Genomic DNA, 16,119 nt, shown 5'->3' on the forward strand with positions numbered 1-16,119 from the left:
GTGGAAGGTGGTATTCATAAAACATATATCCAACAAGAGACCTGTTTCCAGAATACACATATTGGTAAGAATCCTGCAAATCAATACGAAAGGCACAAAGTGAAAGAAAGGTGGGTAGTAAGGGTCTTGAATAGGATATGAAAAGGATATATCCGAATGGCCAGTATGTACTGGAAAAGGTATCCGGCTTCATTTATCACCAAGGAAGTGGAAATTGAGTAGGCGCCATGCCTGCCCGATGTGGGGCTTGAACTCATGACCCTGAGATCAAGAGCCACATGCTTTACTGACTGAGCCAGCCAGGAACCCCTAGGAAGTGGAAATTAAAGCCTTAATTTCGTGCCACTCCATACCTACCGTGAGGTTAAAAAAAAGCTAGCAGCACGTGTCGGTACAGTCGCGAGGGAGCAGGACTCCGACACACTGCGTCGGGAGTGTGTATGTTGGTGCAGCTGCTGTGGGAAACTGCGGTACCCGCTAATGCTGGGGGTCTGCGTGCTGGGGGCGGCCTCTGTCCATGCGACAGCCCCCCACCCCCACCCCAGGCTGCGGTAAGCTGTGATAAGTGGCTCCAAACTGAAACTACCCAGATGCTGGTCTGCAGTGAAAGGGGTACATTGTGGGATCTTCATGCAGGGGATCTTACGGCAGCGACGACGAACACAGTACGAGTCCCATGAACATAGCCGGTAAGGAAGTGACTCTTTCGCATGAGCCATCTAGGAAGGACTCAGCGCACAGTTCACGCACATCAAGTCCCAGAACGGGGAAGGCCAGTCGACGTGCTCAGGAGCAGGAACCTGCGACCTCCAGGGGCGGGAGGGTGGTGGCTGGAGGAGGAGCTTCTGGTTTCCCCAGCTGTAATGCTTGTAATGCCCGGATTGCTGGCGTCTAAGGACCAGGGCCACATGGTGGCAGATGCGTGTATATAGAAGTTCACCTAGGAAGTTCCCCCCCAACTTACAAAGTGAATTGCAGAAGGGGTTACTCTTGGGGAAGTGAAGATGGATAAGGCAGCTGGGACCCAGGAAGATGGTCGTCATCGGAGAACTCGTTTTTTTTTATTTCTGGATGGAAGCGGCAAAGAGTGTACCTGTCGAATGCAGGTGCGGATACTATATAGTTATTTCACATAACAATTGTGATCGAGGAACAAGAGAAAACCCATCAGAACAAGCAACCTCTGCCTCTCCCCAGTGCACCCCATGCTCACACACACGGATTTGGAGTCAGAGGACCCGTGTCTGATTCCGTGTTCTATCCAGCCCGTCCTGGCCAAGAGGTCTTGGGAAAACCACTCAACAGCTGACAAGTGGACAGGAGGATTAGCTCGGACACCGCATCAGCTTCACTTTTCAGTTTCTTTTTCTTTCTTTCTTTTCTTTCTTCCTTTCTTTCTTTCATAGATTTTATTTATTTTTTCATTAGAGACACAGAGAGAGAGAGAGAGAGGCAGAGACCCAGGCAGAGGGAGAAGCAGGCTCCCTGTGGGGAGCCCAACGCAGGACTCGATCCCGGGTCCCTGGGGTCACGCCCCGGGCCGAAGGCGGTGCTAAACTGCTGAGCCCCCCTGGCTGCCCCTCGTTTGCCTGCATACGCAAAATCTATCTGGGCTGCCCCACCTTGCTTCCGACCGTGCCCGCAGTGCAGCACGCACTGACCCTCTTGTCGTGGCCGGAAGGTCTCCCTTGTATCCACGTGTAAGCCACTTCCTTTTTAAGTGCTTAGGTGGGCAAGCTCCCTCCGCCCCCCCATCCTGCATGCAGAAGGCAGCCTGGCACCCACAAATATACGCGCTCAAAATTAGTGCTCTTAGTATCCCTCATGATAGCACCACTCACTTTATCTTGCAATGCACCATCGGAGTCAATTTTCCAAATAAATGGCCAAATTTGTCCCATGATCGGAATCCCTATGTTCCCAAAGTAATAGCCAAGGTGAAACCAAGCTCAATTACAGAAGCAAATTCCTGAAAGGTGTAGGAACTTCTTCAGAGTTCATGGAAAGCCTTGCAGGTGTGGTGCCTGCTAATAATCAAATGACCCTTGGCTCCTTCCGCCTTCTATTTCCAGCTCTCTGACCTAACCATTATCTATATTTAGGCATCTATTTGTATCACAAATCCTTATGAAACTCTGTTTTTTTGAAATGCAATGTCAATGTCATGTCGATCTACATTAAAAAATCTAGGGCCACCCTCTCTTGACCTACATTTCAGGAAACGAAAGACAATGTTGTCATTCAAATCTTTGGAAAGACCTTGTATTTTCTTCCAAAGGATAAAATCCACAGACTTAGAAAGTGAAGTGTGGTGGTTAAAAGCAAGATCCCTGCCTTAGTTTCCTCATCTGTAACTTGGTTAGGCGTCATGAATGAGATACTGCACATAGAGGGTGTGGCAATAAGTAAATAATATTATTACCAATAATACCATTTTAAAGTAAACTGAACCCCAAACATGGGGCTTAAAGTCACAACGCCAGGATCAAGAGTCCCACGCTCTGCGACTGCCCATAACAACATCACTATTTGAAATTATGTGTTTATTTTTAAATTTTCGGTCTCCTCTTATAGAAAATAAGCTCCACGATATTGGAATTTTACCCACTGAGTACACATAGGCAGCTGCTGAGTGTGTCTGAAATGGAGCAGCAAGGCAAAATCTCTTGGGAAGGATGGGATTTCTCAAAGAATTTAGGGTCAAAGGAAATTCTCCTGAGGAAATCTAAAACCGACATTGCCTCAATTTTCAGCACTTGGGGAAATTCTGGACTGTCCAGCAGGACAGGTACGTATATAATGACGATATGGCTTTACACACTAAGACAGCTGCGGTGTTTTCATCCAAGTCCATGGCGACCTTATTATCTGATAGAGCATCATTAGGGTTAAACGAGGTAACACAGCGTGATCCGCTTTATTCCTCAAATTTATTTGGCAAGTCAAGGCTTCTGGAGGTTTTATCAAAATGAATACAGTATCCACGTTAAGAAACCAGGGGCTACTTTAGGAATCCAGAGCACGTAAGTACTGTAGTGAAGGTTAGTGGATATCAACGTAGAATTAGAGCTAAGCTTCTTTGTATTTTATTTTTCTTTGTATTTTATATTACAGAGTTGAATTTCTGTTAAGATCTATTTACAAGGAAGAGATTAAGAACTTTCCTGTAATTCAGACATTTAAGTAATCTTGAGGTTATGAATATTTATGGCACATTTTAAAATGTCCACTTAATTTTTTTAAGAGAAGGAAGGGAAATAAGTGGTGAGTTTATTTTTAATATTTTTAAAGATTAAACAAATTTATTTATTCATGAGACAGAGAGAGGCAGACGTATAGGGAGAGGGAGGACCAGGTTCCCTCCAGGGAGCCAGATGCAGGACTTGAACCGTGGACCCTGGGATTGTTAACCACTGAAATGCTCAACCACTGAGCCACCCAGGTGCCCCTTATTTTATTTTTTATTTTTATTTATTTATTTAATAAATTTATTTATTTATTCATGAGAGATAGAGAGAGAGAGAGGGGCAGACTCCATGCAGGGAGCCCGATGTGGGACTCGATCCCAGGACTTCAGGATCATGCTGTGGGCCGAAGGCAGGCACCAAACGGCTGAGCCACCCAGGGATCCCCTATTTTATTTTCTAAAAGAGATTTTATTTATTTGAGAGAGAGGGAGAGAGAGCGCTGCAGAACAGGGGGGAGCAGCAGAGGGGCAGGGCTGCAGGTGGGGCTCCACCCCAACCACGCAGAGATCAGGACTTCAGCTGAAATCCAGAGGGAGACGCTTAGCTGACTCAGCCACCCAGGTGCCCTGACCATTTAGTATTTTAACCTGTGTTATTCGTAGAGGTTAAATTTGTTTACCATTCTTATAATTTCATCACTATGACGTCACTAACCTGGTGATCTCCATCAGCATAAAAGACTGTTGACTCAAAATTAGGAGCATGCTAATTTATTTCCTTCTGAAATAGCTATTGTGTAGTGGCACAGTTAAGCTGCTCAGATTTATTTCAAAACAAGCCACCGGGTTGGCCTGGGGGGCTCGGTTGGTTGCGCGTCTGCCTTCGGCTCAGGGGTGATCCCGGGGTCCTGGGGTCGAGCCCCGTGTCAGGCTTCCTGCTCTGCAGGGCATCTGCTTCTCCCTCGACCCTTCCCCTTCACATGTGCTCGATCTCTCAAATAAATAAATAAAATCTTAAAAAAAAAAAAAAAAAGAAAAAAGGAAAAACAAAAACCCACCATGCATTCCGCTGAGTGTATTTACCCCTTTGGGAGCAGCGATGGATATAGCCTGAGATTCCAGCATCCGGATGCTTATTTTTTATTCTGAGGGGCAGAAAATCCAAGGATAAATACATGGATGATTTCAAACAGTGATAAGCGTTATCGGAGAGCAGCACCACCACCAGCGTGCGGCGCACAGCCAGGCAGGTCCGGGTTGCGCTGTCGCCTGCCTGCGCTCAGCCCCCTGTGAGCCCCAGGACCCCGGGCCCCCGCCCAATGCAGACCCTGGGCACCAGACCCCTTCCTCCCCACTTTCTTCCCAACTTCCTCCCCACCTTCCTCCGCATCCTTCCTCCCACCTTCCTCCCCATCCTTCCTCCACCTTCCTCCCCATCCTTCCTCCCACCTTCCTCCCCATCCTTCCTCTCCCTCCTTCCTCCCCACCGTCCTCCCCACCTTCTTCCCACCTTCCTCCCCATCCTTCCTCCCACCTTCCTCCCATCCTTCCTCCCCATCCTTCCTCTCCCTCCTTCCTCCCACCTTCCTCCCCATCCTTCCTCTCCTTCCTTCCTCCCACCGTCCTCCCCAACTTCCTCCCCATCCTTCCTCCCACCTTCCTCCCCATCCTTCCTCTCCTTCCTTCCTCCCACCGTCCTCCCCAACTTCCTCCCCACCTTCCTCCCACCTTCCTCCCCACCTTCCTCCCCACCTTCCTCCCACCTTCCTCCCCACCTTTCCTCCCCATCCTTCCTCTCCCTCCTTCCTCCCCACCTTCTTCCCACCTTCCTCCCACCTTCCTCCCCATCCTTCCTCTCCTTCCTTCCTTCCCACCGTCCTCCCCACCTTCCTCCCACCTTCCTCCCACCTTCCTCCCCATCCTTCCTCCCACCTTCCTCCCCATCCTTCCTCCCACCTTCCTCCCCATCCTTCCTCCCACTTTCCTCCCCACCTTCCTCCCCACCTTCCTCCCACCTTCCTCCCCATCCTTCCTCCCACCTTCCTCCCCACCTTCCTCCCACCTTCCTCCCCATCCTTCCTCCCACCTTCCTCCCCATCCTTCCTCCCACTTTCCTCCCCACCTTCCTCCCACCTTCCTCCCACCTTCCTCCCCACCTTCCTCCCACCTTCCTCCCCATCCTTCCTCCCCATCCTTCCTCCCCATTTTCCTCCCCATCCTTCCTCCCCATCTTCCTCCCCATCCTTCCTCCCACCTTCCTCCCACCTCTCGCAGGGGGGCTCAGCAAGCAGCCAGGAGGCGGCAGACGCGGGGAGAAGCTGTCCCTTCCCCCAGAGCTTCCGGCTGCCCAGGTGCGAACAGCCTGGAGGACGAATTCCCAGCGACGCGCAGAGCTACAGGTGCGGGGCTCAGACGAGAGGGCGGAACCAAGCCGGGCTGGCCCCGCCCCCGCTCTGGCCCCGCCCCCGCTCTGGCCCCGCCCCGTCATCGGCCCCGCCCCGCGGAGACCCGGCCGCTCGAGTCGCGCTCCGCGTCCCTGCGTCACTTCCGCCGACTGCGCGCCGGCGCCCATAAACGGAGTTATTGCTTCCGGGTCGCGGAGGCCGCCCGCGGCGGCGCAGGCGAGAGCGTCGGTGGGCGCCGGTCTATGGAGTCCGCGGGGCCGCGCGGGTCGCGGAGGCAGGAGGCGGCGTCCGGCTGGGGGCCCGCGGGCCGCGACGATGTTGCCGGGCTTGGCCGCCGCCGCCGCGGCCCGCGGCTGTAGCTGGTCGTCCGTGTGCCGGCTCCGTCTGCGCGGCTGCCGCGAACGCCCGGGTGAGTGTCCGCGCGTCGGCCGCTCCCGCCGCCCTCCCCGACCCCGGAACCCCGGCGAGCCCCGGGCGGGCGGCGTCCTGAGCGGCCGCCGAGGGGCCGAGGGGCCGAGGGACGCAGCGTGCGCGGCGCGGGGCCCTCCCTCCGGCCTCACTGAGCGGCTCCCGGTGCCGGGCCCCCGCCCCCCTCTCTTCCCCTTCGCGGACCGCCCGGCCCCGGTTCCCGTATTCCCAGCTTCCTTAAGTTTCCTAAAAAGATGGAGAGAGGGAGGGAGGGATGGATGGGAGGAAGGAAGGGTTGGGATAGAGGGACGGAGGGTTGGGAGGGAGGGAGGGAGGGAGGGGAGGATGGGATGGAGGGAGGGAGGGAGGGAAGGAGGGAGGAATGGGGGTAGGGAGGGAGGGAAGGAGGGAGGGAGGGAGAGATGGGATGGGATGGGAGGGATGGAGGGATGGGACACCACTCACCGTTTATGAATCATCCTTAAGTATGAGGACGTGACGCTCCGAGAGCCCCTGAGTGACCCTGGCTTTGGGTCCTGCAGCCGCAGAGCTAACTTCAGTTCCACGAACAGTCTTTTAGGTGAAAACCTGTGTCCCGGAGCTGTAACCCCAAAAATGGTGCTTGATGAGGGTTTTTATCCCTCTCCTTCACTACTTTTTTTTTTTTTTTTAATGATCTTACTTATTTGTTAACAAGACACGAAGAGAGAGGCAAAGACCCAGGCAGAGGGAGGAGCAGGCTCCCTGCAGGGAGCCCGATGTGGGACTCCATCCCGGGACCCTGGGTCATGCCCTGGGCTGAAGGCAGGCACTCAACCGCTGAGCCACCCAGGGATCCCCCACTACTGTGTTTTTTTTTTTTTTTTTTTTTGGACTCAAATTTAAGTTGCCCCACGGTTTCCAAAATAGCCTTGAGCCTGTTTCCAGCGGGCTTACCTACGTTAATGCTGTAGCTCAGCATCCTGCAGTTTGACTCGTGGAGAACCGAGGGAAGAACACAGAACCAAATCCACCCCTGGTCTAATTCCTCAGATTCTTGAGCATGCAGACTCTGTACAGGAATGTTTCCCAGAAACTCACGTTTGAAAAAAAAAAAATCGGTAGCGTGTTTGTGGCCTGGCGTTAGAAGTTAGAGCTTGTAGTCCCAGACCTTCAGGTGTACAGGTAACGTAAGCCACAGCGATGCCTGTGCTGTGCAGACGATTCGGAATATATTAGTATCTTTAATTTGCAGTAAATGTAAAGATTGGCTCTTAAAATTTCAGCAGGGTTACTTTTAACATCGTGTTCTGGGGGCTTTTTAGTGGGGACAGAAAAGTTGACTTTTTCTGTATTGGTAGTATAGCTGGTTCTCTTAGGAGCAAAATGAATCTTCTGATTATACCGTACTCCAGAATCCCCAAGTAAACCTTCTAGTGTAGTTGATTCGATTGACCAAGCAATTTTGGCATTTTACACTTAAATTAGGTGTATTGGCTAAGCTGCCTTCTAAGTTGGTAGAAGGGACTTGAAGTAGTGAAATTTGTAATTCCTGTTCTCTGTAGCTGTCCTCATGCTGAAAATTAAGTGCTCTTTGTGTTGCTCTTCTGTGAACCACAGATAGTAAGTACCTATTGCTTCAGTCAGAATGACTTTGCAGAGTTCTTTGGAATGTTTATCAGAAAATTAAAAACGTGTTTTCACACTGAGCAGATAGTAGGTTTTAAAAATAACCTTCTTTGTGAAAGTTTAGTTCCAATAATAACTGAAACGTTTTTTTTTTTTAAATTTTTATTTATTTATGATATAGAGAGAGAGAGGCAGAGAGAGAGAGGCAGAGACACACAGGCAGAGGGAGAAGCAGGCTCCATGCACCAGGAGCCCGATGTGGGATTTGATCCCGGGTCTCCAGGATCACACCCTGGGCCAAAGGCAGGCGCCAAACTGCTGCGCCACCCAGGGATCCCCCCGAAACAGTTTTTATTTTTATTTTTTATTTTATTTATTTATTTATTTTTTTCTGAAACAGTTATTAAAAGGGCGGTCATCGTGCTCACTTCCGCAGCACATATGCTAAAAGGGCGGTCATTATGGTAAAATTTAAAAAAACATTTAGAAAAATGGTACTATTTAAATCAAACGCATGTAAGAAAGAAGAAAAGGACATTTGAAGAACTTTGGGGAAAAAAATCTAAAAACATGTTTTTCTTTGTCAAGAAATAAAATTTATGCTTCTAAAATTCCTGTATTCTAAAATACCACCGGGGGTGGGTAAAATTACAAAGAATAAGCAGAGAAGGAAACCTTAAGGGAAAGAATTGCTTTATCTGCGTACTTAAAAATAAGAAATGCCTATACACCGAAAGCTCAGTTTAAAGGTAAAAAGGAAAATCGTGTTCTAGAGCCACACTATCCAGAAGTAAGATAAGGTGACCCATGTATATATAATCTTGAGTTGTCTGACAGCCATATGTGAAACAGTCAAAACAGATAGTTGATTTTAATGTTTTATTCAATAAATTCAAAATACTACATAATCAAAAATTGAGATACTTGCATTATCTTTTTGTACTAAATCTTCGAAGTCTGTGTATTTTACACTTAGCACTTTTTAATAGCCACATTTCAAGTGTTCAGTGAACAGTGACTCCCGTATTGAACAGTGCAGTTATGAAGTTAGTATCCCTAATTTATGAAGAATTTTTACAAACCACTGTATCTTCCAGTAAAAAAAAAAGTGGGTGAAGGAAATGAATGAATTCATAAAGGAGTTCAGGTGGCCAATGAAAATGTAAAAATGTACCATACTTATCAATATGCATAGAAATACAAGTTTAAGGATTTGCTACTCATTGCCTGTCTCACAGGGGCTAAGTTTTTCATGATACCTCCTGCTGAGGGTGCAGGAAAGCAGGAACTCTTGCTATTGATTGGGACATACAGTGTTTTGGAGGTCAGTTATTCTTTTATGAAAAGAAATTCAAAGGTTTATACTTTCTGACCAGTGATTGTACTTTTTTTTTTTTTTTTTAAGATTTTATTTATTTGAGTGAGAGCCTGTCAGCAGTGGTGTGGGGGAGGGAGAGGAGCAAAGGGAGAGGGAGAAGCAGAACTGCCTGCAGAGCCCTAGGTGGGGCTCAGCCCCAGGACCCTGGGAGCAGAAGGCAGACTCTTTAACAGACTAAACTACCCAGGTCCCCCCCATCCACCCCCACCCCGTGATTCTATTTAAAGTTCTATAAAGAAATAATCAGGTATTACAATGTGTGCACAAGTTCATTCTTAGTAGTAATGAATTGATAACATAGTCATGCAGAGTTGGAAATGGAAATATGTTGCCTTTATTATGAGTTGGTGATATATGTCATATTAAAAAAATCAATTTAGAAGAATAGTGACATGGGAAAATTCCATTATAAGGTAAAACTAGAAACAAAGCACAGTAAGAATATATACTGTGATAGTAACTAAGTTTCTCTAGAAAATTAACTTTGTGTTTTTCAGTTGATCTATGATAAACAATCCTTTTAAATGATGAAAATGTGACTTAGTTTCTATAGTAAATACTTCCTTTTTAAGTTCCTCTGATTTTTGCATAGAGCACTTATTTTTCATATATTTATGCCTTACCTCATTTGGCAAAAACTTGAAATGGAAGGATGCTCCTTTAAGTATAGCATACCAAATTAACAGATGCATGCTTTTGCTTAAATCTGAGGTTAATAGAAGTGTACTTTTAAGTAAAAAGAAACTAAATTTTTGTATTTTTATTCTTGTCTCTAATTTGAGAATTTTGTTTTGTTGTGCCCCCCCCCCACCCCCCATAACTAGCAATAAAAGGTCATTCTGACAGGCAGATAACGTGGTTCTATGTAGTTCAAGTTAATGACAGGATTTTTAACCACAAAAGGATCCTGACCATACCATGTGCTTCATAACTTTTCAGCAAGGAGGTGCTAGACATTGTTGTTGGTGCTGTGGTGCTGAACAAGACAGACCATATCCGTGTTTTTTGGGCAGACGCTAGGAATGAGAAAACCTGTCTAAGTGCTGTAAGAGTAGTAAATAGGGGGATGGGTTAGAAAGTAACTAGCAGAGGCCATTTTATTAGATATACTGAGGAGCAGTGACTGACTCAAGGCTTGAAAAATTAAAATGAGCAAGCCAGGTAGAGCAAGTAGGAACCCTAAAAATCAGACTAGTAGTATTCAGGAGCAGAAGAGAAAACTGCTGTGGCTGGGGTAAGGGGAGTGTAGGGTATGAGGTGAAGTTTGAGAGGCATCGCAGCCCTTTAGGTCATAGGGTTAAAAAAGGGGCAATATTTTTAAAATACCAGTCTGACTATATGGAGAATGGATTGGAACGGAGAGAGTGAATTGGAGACCTTGGGAGTTATCTAGGCAAACAAGACTGTTGCTAGGCCCTGGTTGCAATGAAGATGGAGAGAAGTAGATGGCTTTGAGGTATGTTTTGTGATATAAATTATATAATACAGGTATTTAGGACAGTGGCACTTGGTAAACCCTGCGTGTATTAGATACTGTTTTTACTTTTTTAAGCAAATATTAACAAGAATTAAGTGCAGTAGAGATGTATACCAAGAGGCAGTGCAGGAAGTTGCCAGGATCTCATATTTCTTACTAAAAAACAACAAAAAAAACCCTTCTCTGCTGCTTAGTCTGTTCTCAGCAGGAGTCCTGTTGGCTGGACTTCCTGATGAAGGTCACACTTTCCCTTGGTAGATGATTAGGCACAAAAGGTTTCTCTGCATCTTTGGCTAGCCAAAGCATTAAGGTAGAACTAGATAGTGTTAGTAGTAATAGTGGAAGTAATTTGGCAATGACTACATTCTTCGTTTTGAAAAATTTAGGCCTTTTTTTTTTAAATACAGAAAAGTATAAATTATGGAGTAAAAATTAAGCATAATCTAGATATTTCACCAGCCACATTTTTTTTAAAGTAGGCTCTATATACAACGTGGGGTTCAAACTCAGAACCCCCAGATGAAGGGTCACATGCCCTACTAAGCCAGCCACCTACTCTCATTAGTCACATTTTAATAGTTGAAATCCTGTTACGTTATTTTGTCTCTTGGTTTTTTTTTGATGCAACATTACAGATTTTTTTTCAAATCCCACGTTCTTAAAAGATTTAAACGTATACACAGTGAAGCTATAGGGACCTTTGGGGCACCTGGGTGTCTTAGTCGGTTGAGCATCTGCCTTCGGCTCAGGTCATGAACCCGGGGTCCTGGGATCAAATCCCAAGTTTGCTTCTCCCTGTCCCTTTGCTTGCCTCTCCTCCTGCTTGTGCTCTATTTTTTAAATAAATAAATAAAATCTTAAAAAACATATATAAGGACCTCTCATAAGTTAATTATTTTTCTATTAGGAAACATGTAAGTTGTTGCCAGTTTTTGCCATGATAAATATTGCCTGGAAGAACAGCTTTTGTGTTTTATATTACTGTGTATTTAATGGGCCCAGCAAGCTTCTGGTGTGCTACTCTGCTTACTATTGTGTATCTTAAGTTAGCAATAATGTCTTACAAAATTAAGTATAACAATGATTTAGTTTTTTGATATGTCAGTGCTTTAGGAATTTGGAGGAGAAACTACTGAAAAAGTGTCAACTAAAGAGACTGATCTCTAGAAGACTCAGGCTACGAAATTGACTCTCTAGTCCTTAAATTAGACAGTAAGGAAACAGTACAAACTGCAAGAAATCTGTTTGTTTTTAGTTATGATTATTGTAGAAGCAACATACACAGTAGACAGAATTGTAAGTTTGCAGGAGACAAAAAGTTTGTTGTAATCTGAAAAAGAAAGCCAAATTTCCTCTGAAAGCCGAGTAAGTGGTAGGTGAAATAAAAGCAGAGAAGAATGATTGTTGTAACTAGACAGACAAAAGTCTCTCCCAGTCTTGGTGAAGAAATAGCTCTTCTAGGGGCCCCCGGGTGGCTCAGGGGTTGAGCATCTGCCTTCGGCTAAGGGCGTGATCCTGGAGACCCGGGATTGAGTTCCCCATCAGCTTCCCTTCAAGGAGCCTGCTTCTCCCTCTGCCTGTGTCTCTGCCTCTCTCTGTGTCTTTCATGAATAAATAAATAAAATCATAAAAAAAAAATAGCTCTCATATATACAGCAATGAGAAGTCTTTGTCCAAGCCCATAGAATGGTGAGCACTGACCTCTCAAAGATTAATCTTACATAGGCAGTTTTTTATTTCAGATGTCCCTTTGAAGAAAGGGTATTAATGGTGGTAATATTTTTTTACTGTGTTTCTGCCTTCTAGAATTAACTCATGAATTCAATAATTTTTTTAAAGCTAGTTGTTTCTTGGGGGTGCCTGAGTAGCTCAGTTGGTTAAGCGTCTGCCTTCAGCTCTGGTCATGATCCCAGAGCCCTGGGATTGAGTCCTGAGTCTGGCTTCCTGCTCAGCAAGAAGCCTGCTTCTCCCTCCTCCTGCTGCTCTCCTTGCTTGTGCTCACTCTCTCTGTCAAATAAATGAATAAAAATCTTTAAAAATAGTTGTTTCCTTTTTTAAAATAGTTGTGTTTCTATTGTTGTGTGTTAGGTATTTGTTTTACTGAATCAAATGTGGTCCCATTTGTTTTTTGGAGTATAAAATATTAGAGATGGTATTTTTCAAGTTTTGTACAGTTTTTGATCTTGCATTAATGCCAAGTGTGTACTTTTAAAGTTGCTGATAGCTGAAATTCTACTGAGTTAAAAATTAAGTAAGGACTTTCCAGAACAGCTAGCAAGGAAGCTATCAAAGATTATTATTTGTTTTTTTATGTAGGTTCTATGCCCAGCATGGGGCTTAAACTCAGGAGCCTGAGATCATGAGTTGCTAGCCATACCAACTGAGCCAGCCAGGCCCTCCAGAACTTGTCACTGCTTTAATAAGTAGTGATGTTCTAATAAAAAGAATCAGAATTTAGATAAAACCTTTACATCCATTTGATTTATAGAACATATATAAGAAAGAACAGGTTAAACAATACAATGGGAAATAAGTCAGCAGAATTCAGACTTTAAAAAAAAAAAAAAGACATCGTGGGGCACCGGGGTCGCTCAGTCAGTGTCTGACTCTTGATCTTAGTTTGGGTCTTGATCTCAGGGTTTTGGGTTCAGGCCCTGCAGTGGGCTCTGCACTGGGCATGGAGCCTACTTAAAAACAAACAAACAAAACAAACAAACAAAAACCATCCTGTGGCTTAAAAGAGACTTAAAAGACCTCTCAGTCAACAATAGTATGTGGATCTTACTAGGATCTGTTCACACAAATACAGATTATAACACTTCTAACAGTTGGAAATTGAGGATATTTGATGATACTAAGGTATTGTGTATTTTTTTGTAATGGTGGTTTGGCTATGTTTTTAAAAGTTCTTGTCTCAGACTACATACTGAAATACTTGTGAATTATTTTATATCTTTTTTTTTTTTTTGAGATTTTATTTATTTATTCATGAGAGACGCAGAGACACAGGCAGAGGGAGAAGCAGAGGCTCCATGCACGGAGCCTGACGTGGAACTTGATCCCGGGTCTCCAGGATCAGGCACTGGGCTGAAGGTGGCGCTAAACCGCTGAGCCACTCGGGCTGCCCAATTATTTTATATCTGAGATTTGCATCAAATTAACATGGAGGCAAAGAGGTATTGGTGCAGGTAGAGATAAGACTAGGTTCACCATGAGTTGATAATTGTTAAAGGTGGACAATGACCTGGACATTTATTGTATTGTTTTTTCTACCTTTGCATATGTTTGAAACTTTCTGTAATGCTTGAAAAACTAAGGAGAACTTTGAAAAAAAATCTAGCATCAAGTCATGGAAATATTGTCATCTTCTGAGGAAGGATTTTTATACGTGGAATAATCCCTCTTGAAACACTTGAGCACAATCTCTGTAAAAGGATTTGATCAATCGGTGGAAAAAAAGCATTGGTGGCATATTGGCTTTGTAGGTAATAATCAGGAAAGATAGTTTGGATAGAATAGACGGGTCAGAACACTAGTGGCCGTGGTAAGACGCTTTCCTGGAGGATGAGTTTCTTACGAAAATTTGCTTTAGCCCTTGCTTCGCTGATTGGGCTAGTAGGCTACAGATTTTAATGTGCAAGGAGATACGTTGTTATATTTGCTTTACTTTAAGAGTAAGCCTTTAAAAAATAGAGGCAAATGACCAAGAATATACTGGGCCTTCAACAATTATTTGCCAAATAAGTGAAACCGTAAGTTGACATCAGGAAGTTTTTCAAAGAAACAACTTCAAGCCTGAAACTTGAATATTTATGTTGTTTTATGTTCTTCATGCTTTTCATTTCAAATAACCTTTGACATTCATGATAACTTAGGTTCCTGATGAATTCTCCGAGGCATTAAAAAGTTTATTTTTCTTGATATCGGAAGGCCTACATCTGTACATGCACATACACGAATTAACATCTTTGGAAGATCATTATTAAGCAGATAGAGTTTTACCCTTGGGCTGCTGGTACTGGTTCAGTTGGTAGAGCACACATGACTCGTGATCTCAGGGTTGTGAGTTCCATCTCTAAGTTGGGCGTAGAGATTGCTTAGGGGGAAAAATGGAAAAGAAAGAAAAGTTTGAACCCTTAAATGCTTAACTCTCCACTCAGAAAAACTTGACTATCTGTAATGATAGAACTTCATTATTTCACCAAACACTTTAAAATATGTAAATTATTCACAAGGTGTTCAAAGTCTAGTACTCATAGTTGATTTATTTATTTATGATAGTCACAGAGAGAGAGAGAGAGAGAGAGAGAGGGAGGCAGAGACACAGGCAGAGGGAGAAGCAGGCTCCATGCACCGGGAGCCCGACGTGGGATTCAATCCTGGGTCTCTAGGATCGCGCCCCGGGCCAAAGGCAGGCGCCAAACCGCTGTGCCACCCACGGATCCCTAGTACTCATAGTTGAGAGAGAGAGAGAGAGAGAGAAAGGGTCCGGTGAGAGTAGAGGCAGATAGATTTACTTTTCTGCCACTTGAGTGCAAGTGTGGAATATATTTTTCTTCTGTATTTCAGCCCTCCAAAGCCCACAGTCAACCAGATGTAGCAGCTGAAGTGCTTTGTAATTAGTGTCTATTCTTCCTTCAATTAGAATTCCTATATGCTTCAGAATCTCACCAAATGTTGATCTAATTATCTGATTAAAAAAAAATCAGTGACAGTATGAATGACTGATTAATATAATTCACTTATTGTGAAATGAAAGAGGAATAAATCTCTAGCTAGCAGAAGGAGGACACAGGGTAATTTTGAGTAGGAAGCACTCCTTACCTCCCCCCTCAGTTCTCTACCCTGAAGAGTCCATCATGCCCACAGACTTGGAGCATGCAGCCGGCATACAAAATAAAAAGTATCTATTAGATGTTAGAGACCTTTCAGAAGAGGTGAATAATAAGAATGTCTTATCTGGTTAATTAATTATTTAAAAAGTTTCCAGGGGTGCCTGGGTGCCCTCAGTGGGTTGAACATCGGACTCTAGCTCAGGTCATGGTCTTGGGTTCCCGGGATTGAGCCCCGGCTCGGGCTCTGTGAGGATAGCTTTGTCCCTCTGCCCTGCCTCCTGCTCACTCCCTCTCTCTAATAAATATTTTTAAAAAGACATTTAAAAAGTTTCCTATATAAATTACAAATTAGAGAGTAGGAGTATAATAGTTTTTTTTTTTTTTTTTTTTTTTAACAAAGCGTAGTCCCCATACACCTGGGGGTCGGTGGGCATTTGGGTATTAGCAGAATGAAGGTTTTGTTGTAATTCTGTAGAATCACTCTTTCTAATCATAGTGGGTATGTTTTTATTTGGTATAAATCTTTGTTGTGAGTTTGTTTGAAATTAATTTTTTTCCTCCTAGAATGGCAGAATTTAGTGACGTTGAGAAGCTCTTCACACGTGATTTGCTGTGGGCATCCGTACCTTCGCGCGCTGAGTCCAGTGAAGTCGTACTCCACAAACGTGCAGAAAGAAGGACAGGGGTCGCAGACTCTCAGAGTGGAAAAAGTACCATCGTTCGATGAAACAGGTGTGTATAAATCTTTTAAAATAACCTTTCTCTGTATAATGAAACAGCTTGTGTAACGTTACTTGTCCCTCACGTTTGATAGAGCTTAT

General features: G+C 44.6%; 1 protein-coding gene and 1 long non-coding RNA gene across 5 annotated transcripts in view; one reads left to right on the top strand and one right to left on the bottom strand.

The window, feature by feature from the left end:
- Window positions 1–3,513: 3,513 nt before the first annotated feature.
- On the bottom strand, window positions 3,514–5,600 carry LOC125752394 (uncharacterized). Its single transcript, XR_007401826.1, has 3 exons — window positions 5,453–5,600; window positions 4,271–4,332; window positions 3,514–4,178 (listed from the first exon to the last, which is right to left on the bottom strand). It is a non-coding gene; the product is annotated as an uncharacterized LOC125752394 (long non-coding RNA).
- A 155-nt stretch (window positions 5,601–5,755) lies between these two features.
- SLC30A9 (solute carrier family 30 member 9) overlaps window positions 5,756–16,119 on the top strand; it is a 79,929-nt gene continuing 69,565 nt past the window's right edge. For all 4 annotated transcript variants that reach the window (XM_025450724.3, XM_049092863.1, XM_049092862.1 and 1 more), the window contains exons 1-2: window positions 5,756–6,001; window positions 15,863–16,030. In XM_025450724.3, the coding sequence (XP_025306509.1) occupies window positions 5,908–6,001; window positions 15,863–16,030 (262 nt within the window). In that variant the 5' untranslated portion in view covers window positions 5,756–5,907. The remainder of the gene's footprint in view (window positions 6,002–15,862; window positions 16,031–16,119) is intronic.

Source organism: Canis lupus, chromosome 13, assembly GCF_003254725.2.
Source record: "Canis lupus dingo isolate Sandy chromosome 13, ASM325472v2, whole genome shotgun sequence".
NCBI lineage: Eukaryota > Metazoa > Chordata > Mammalia > Carnivora > Canidae > Canis > Canis lupus.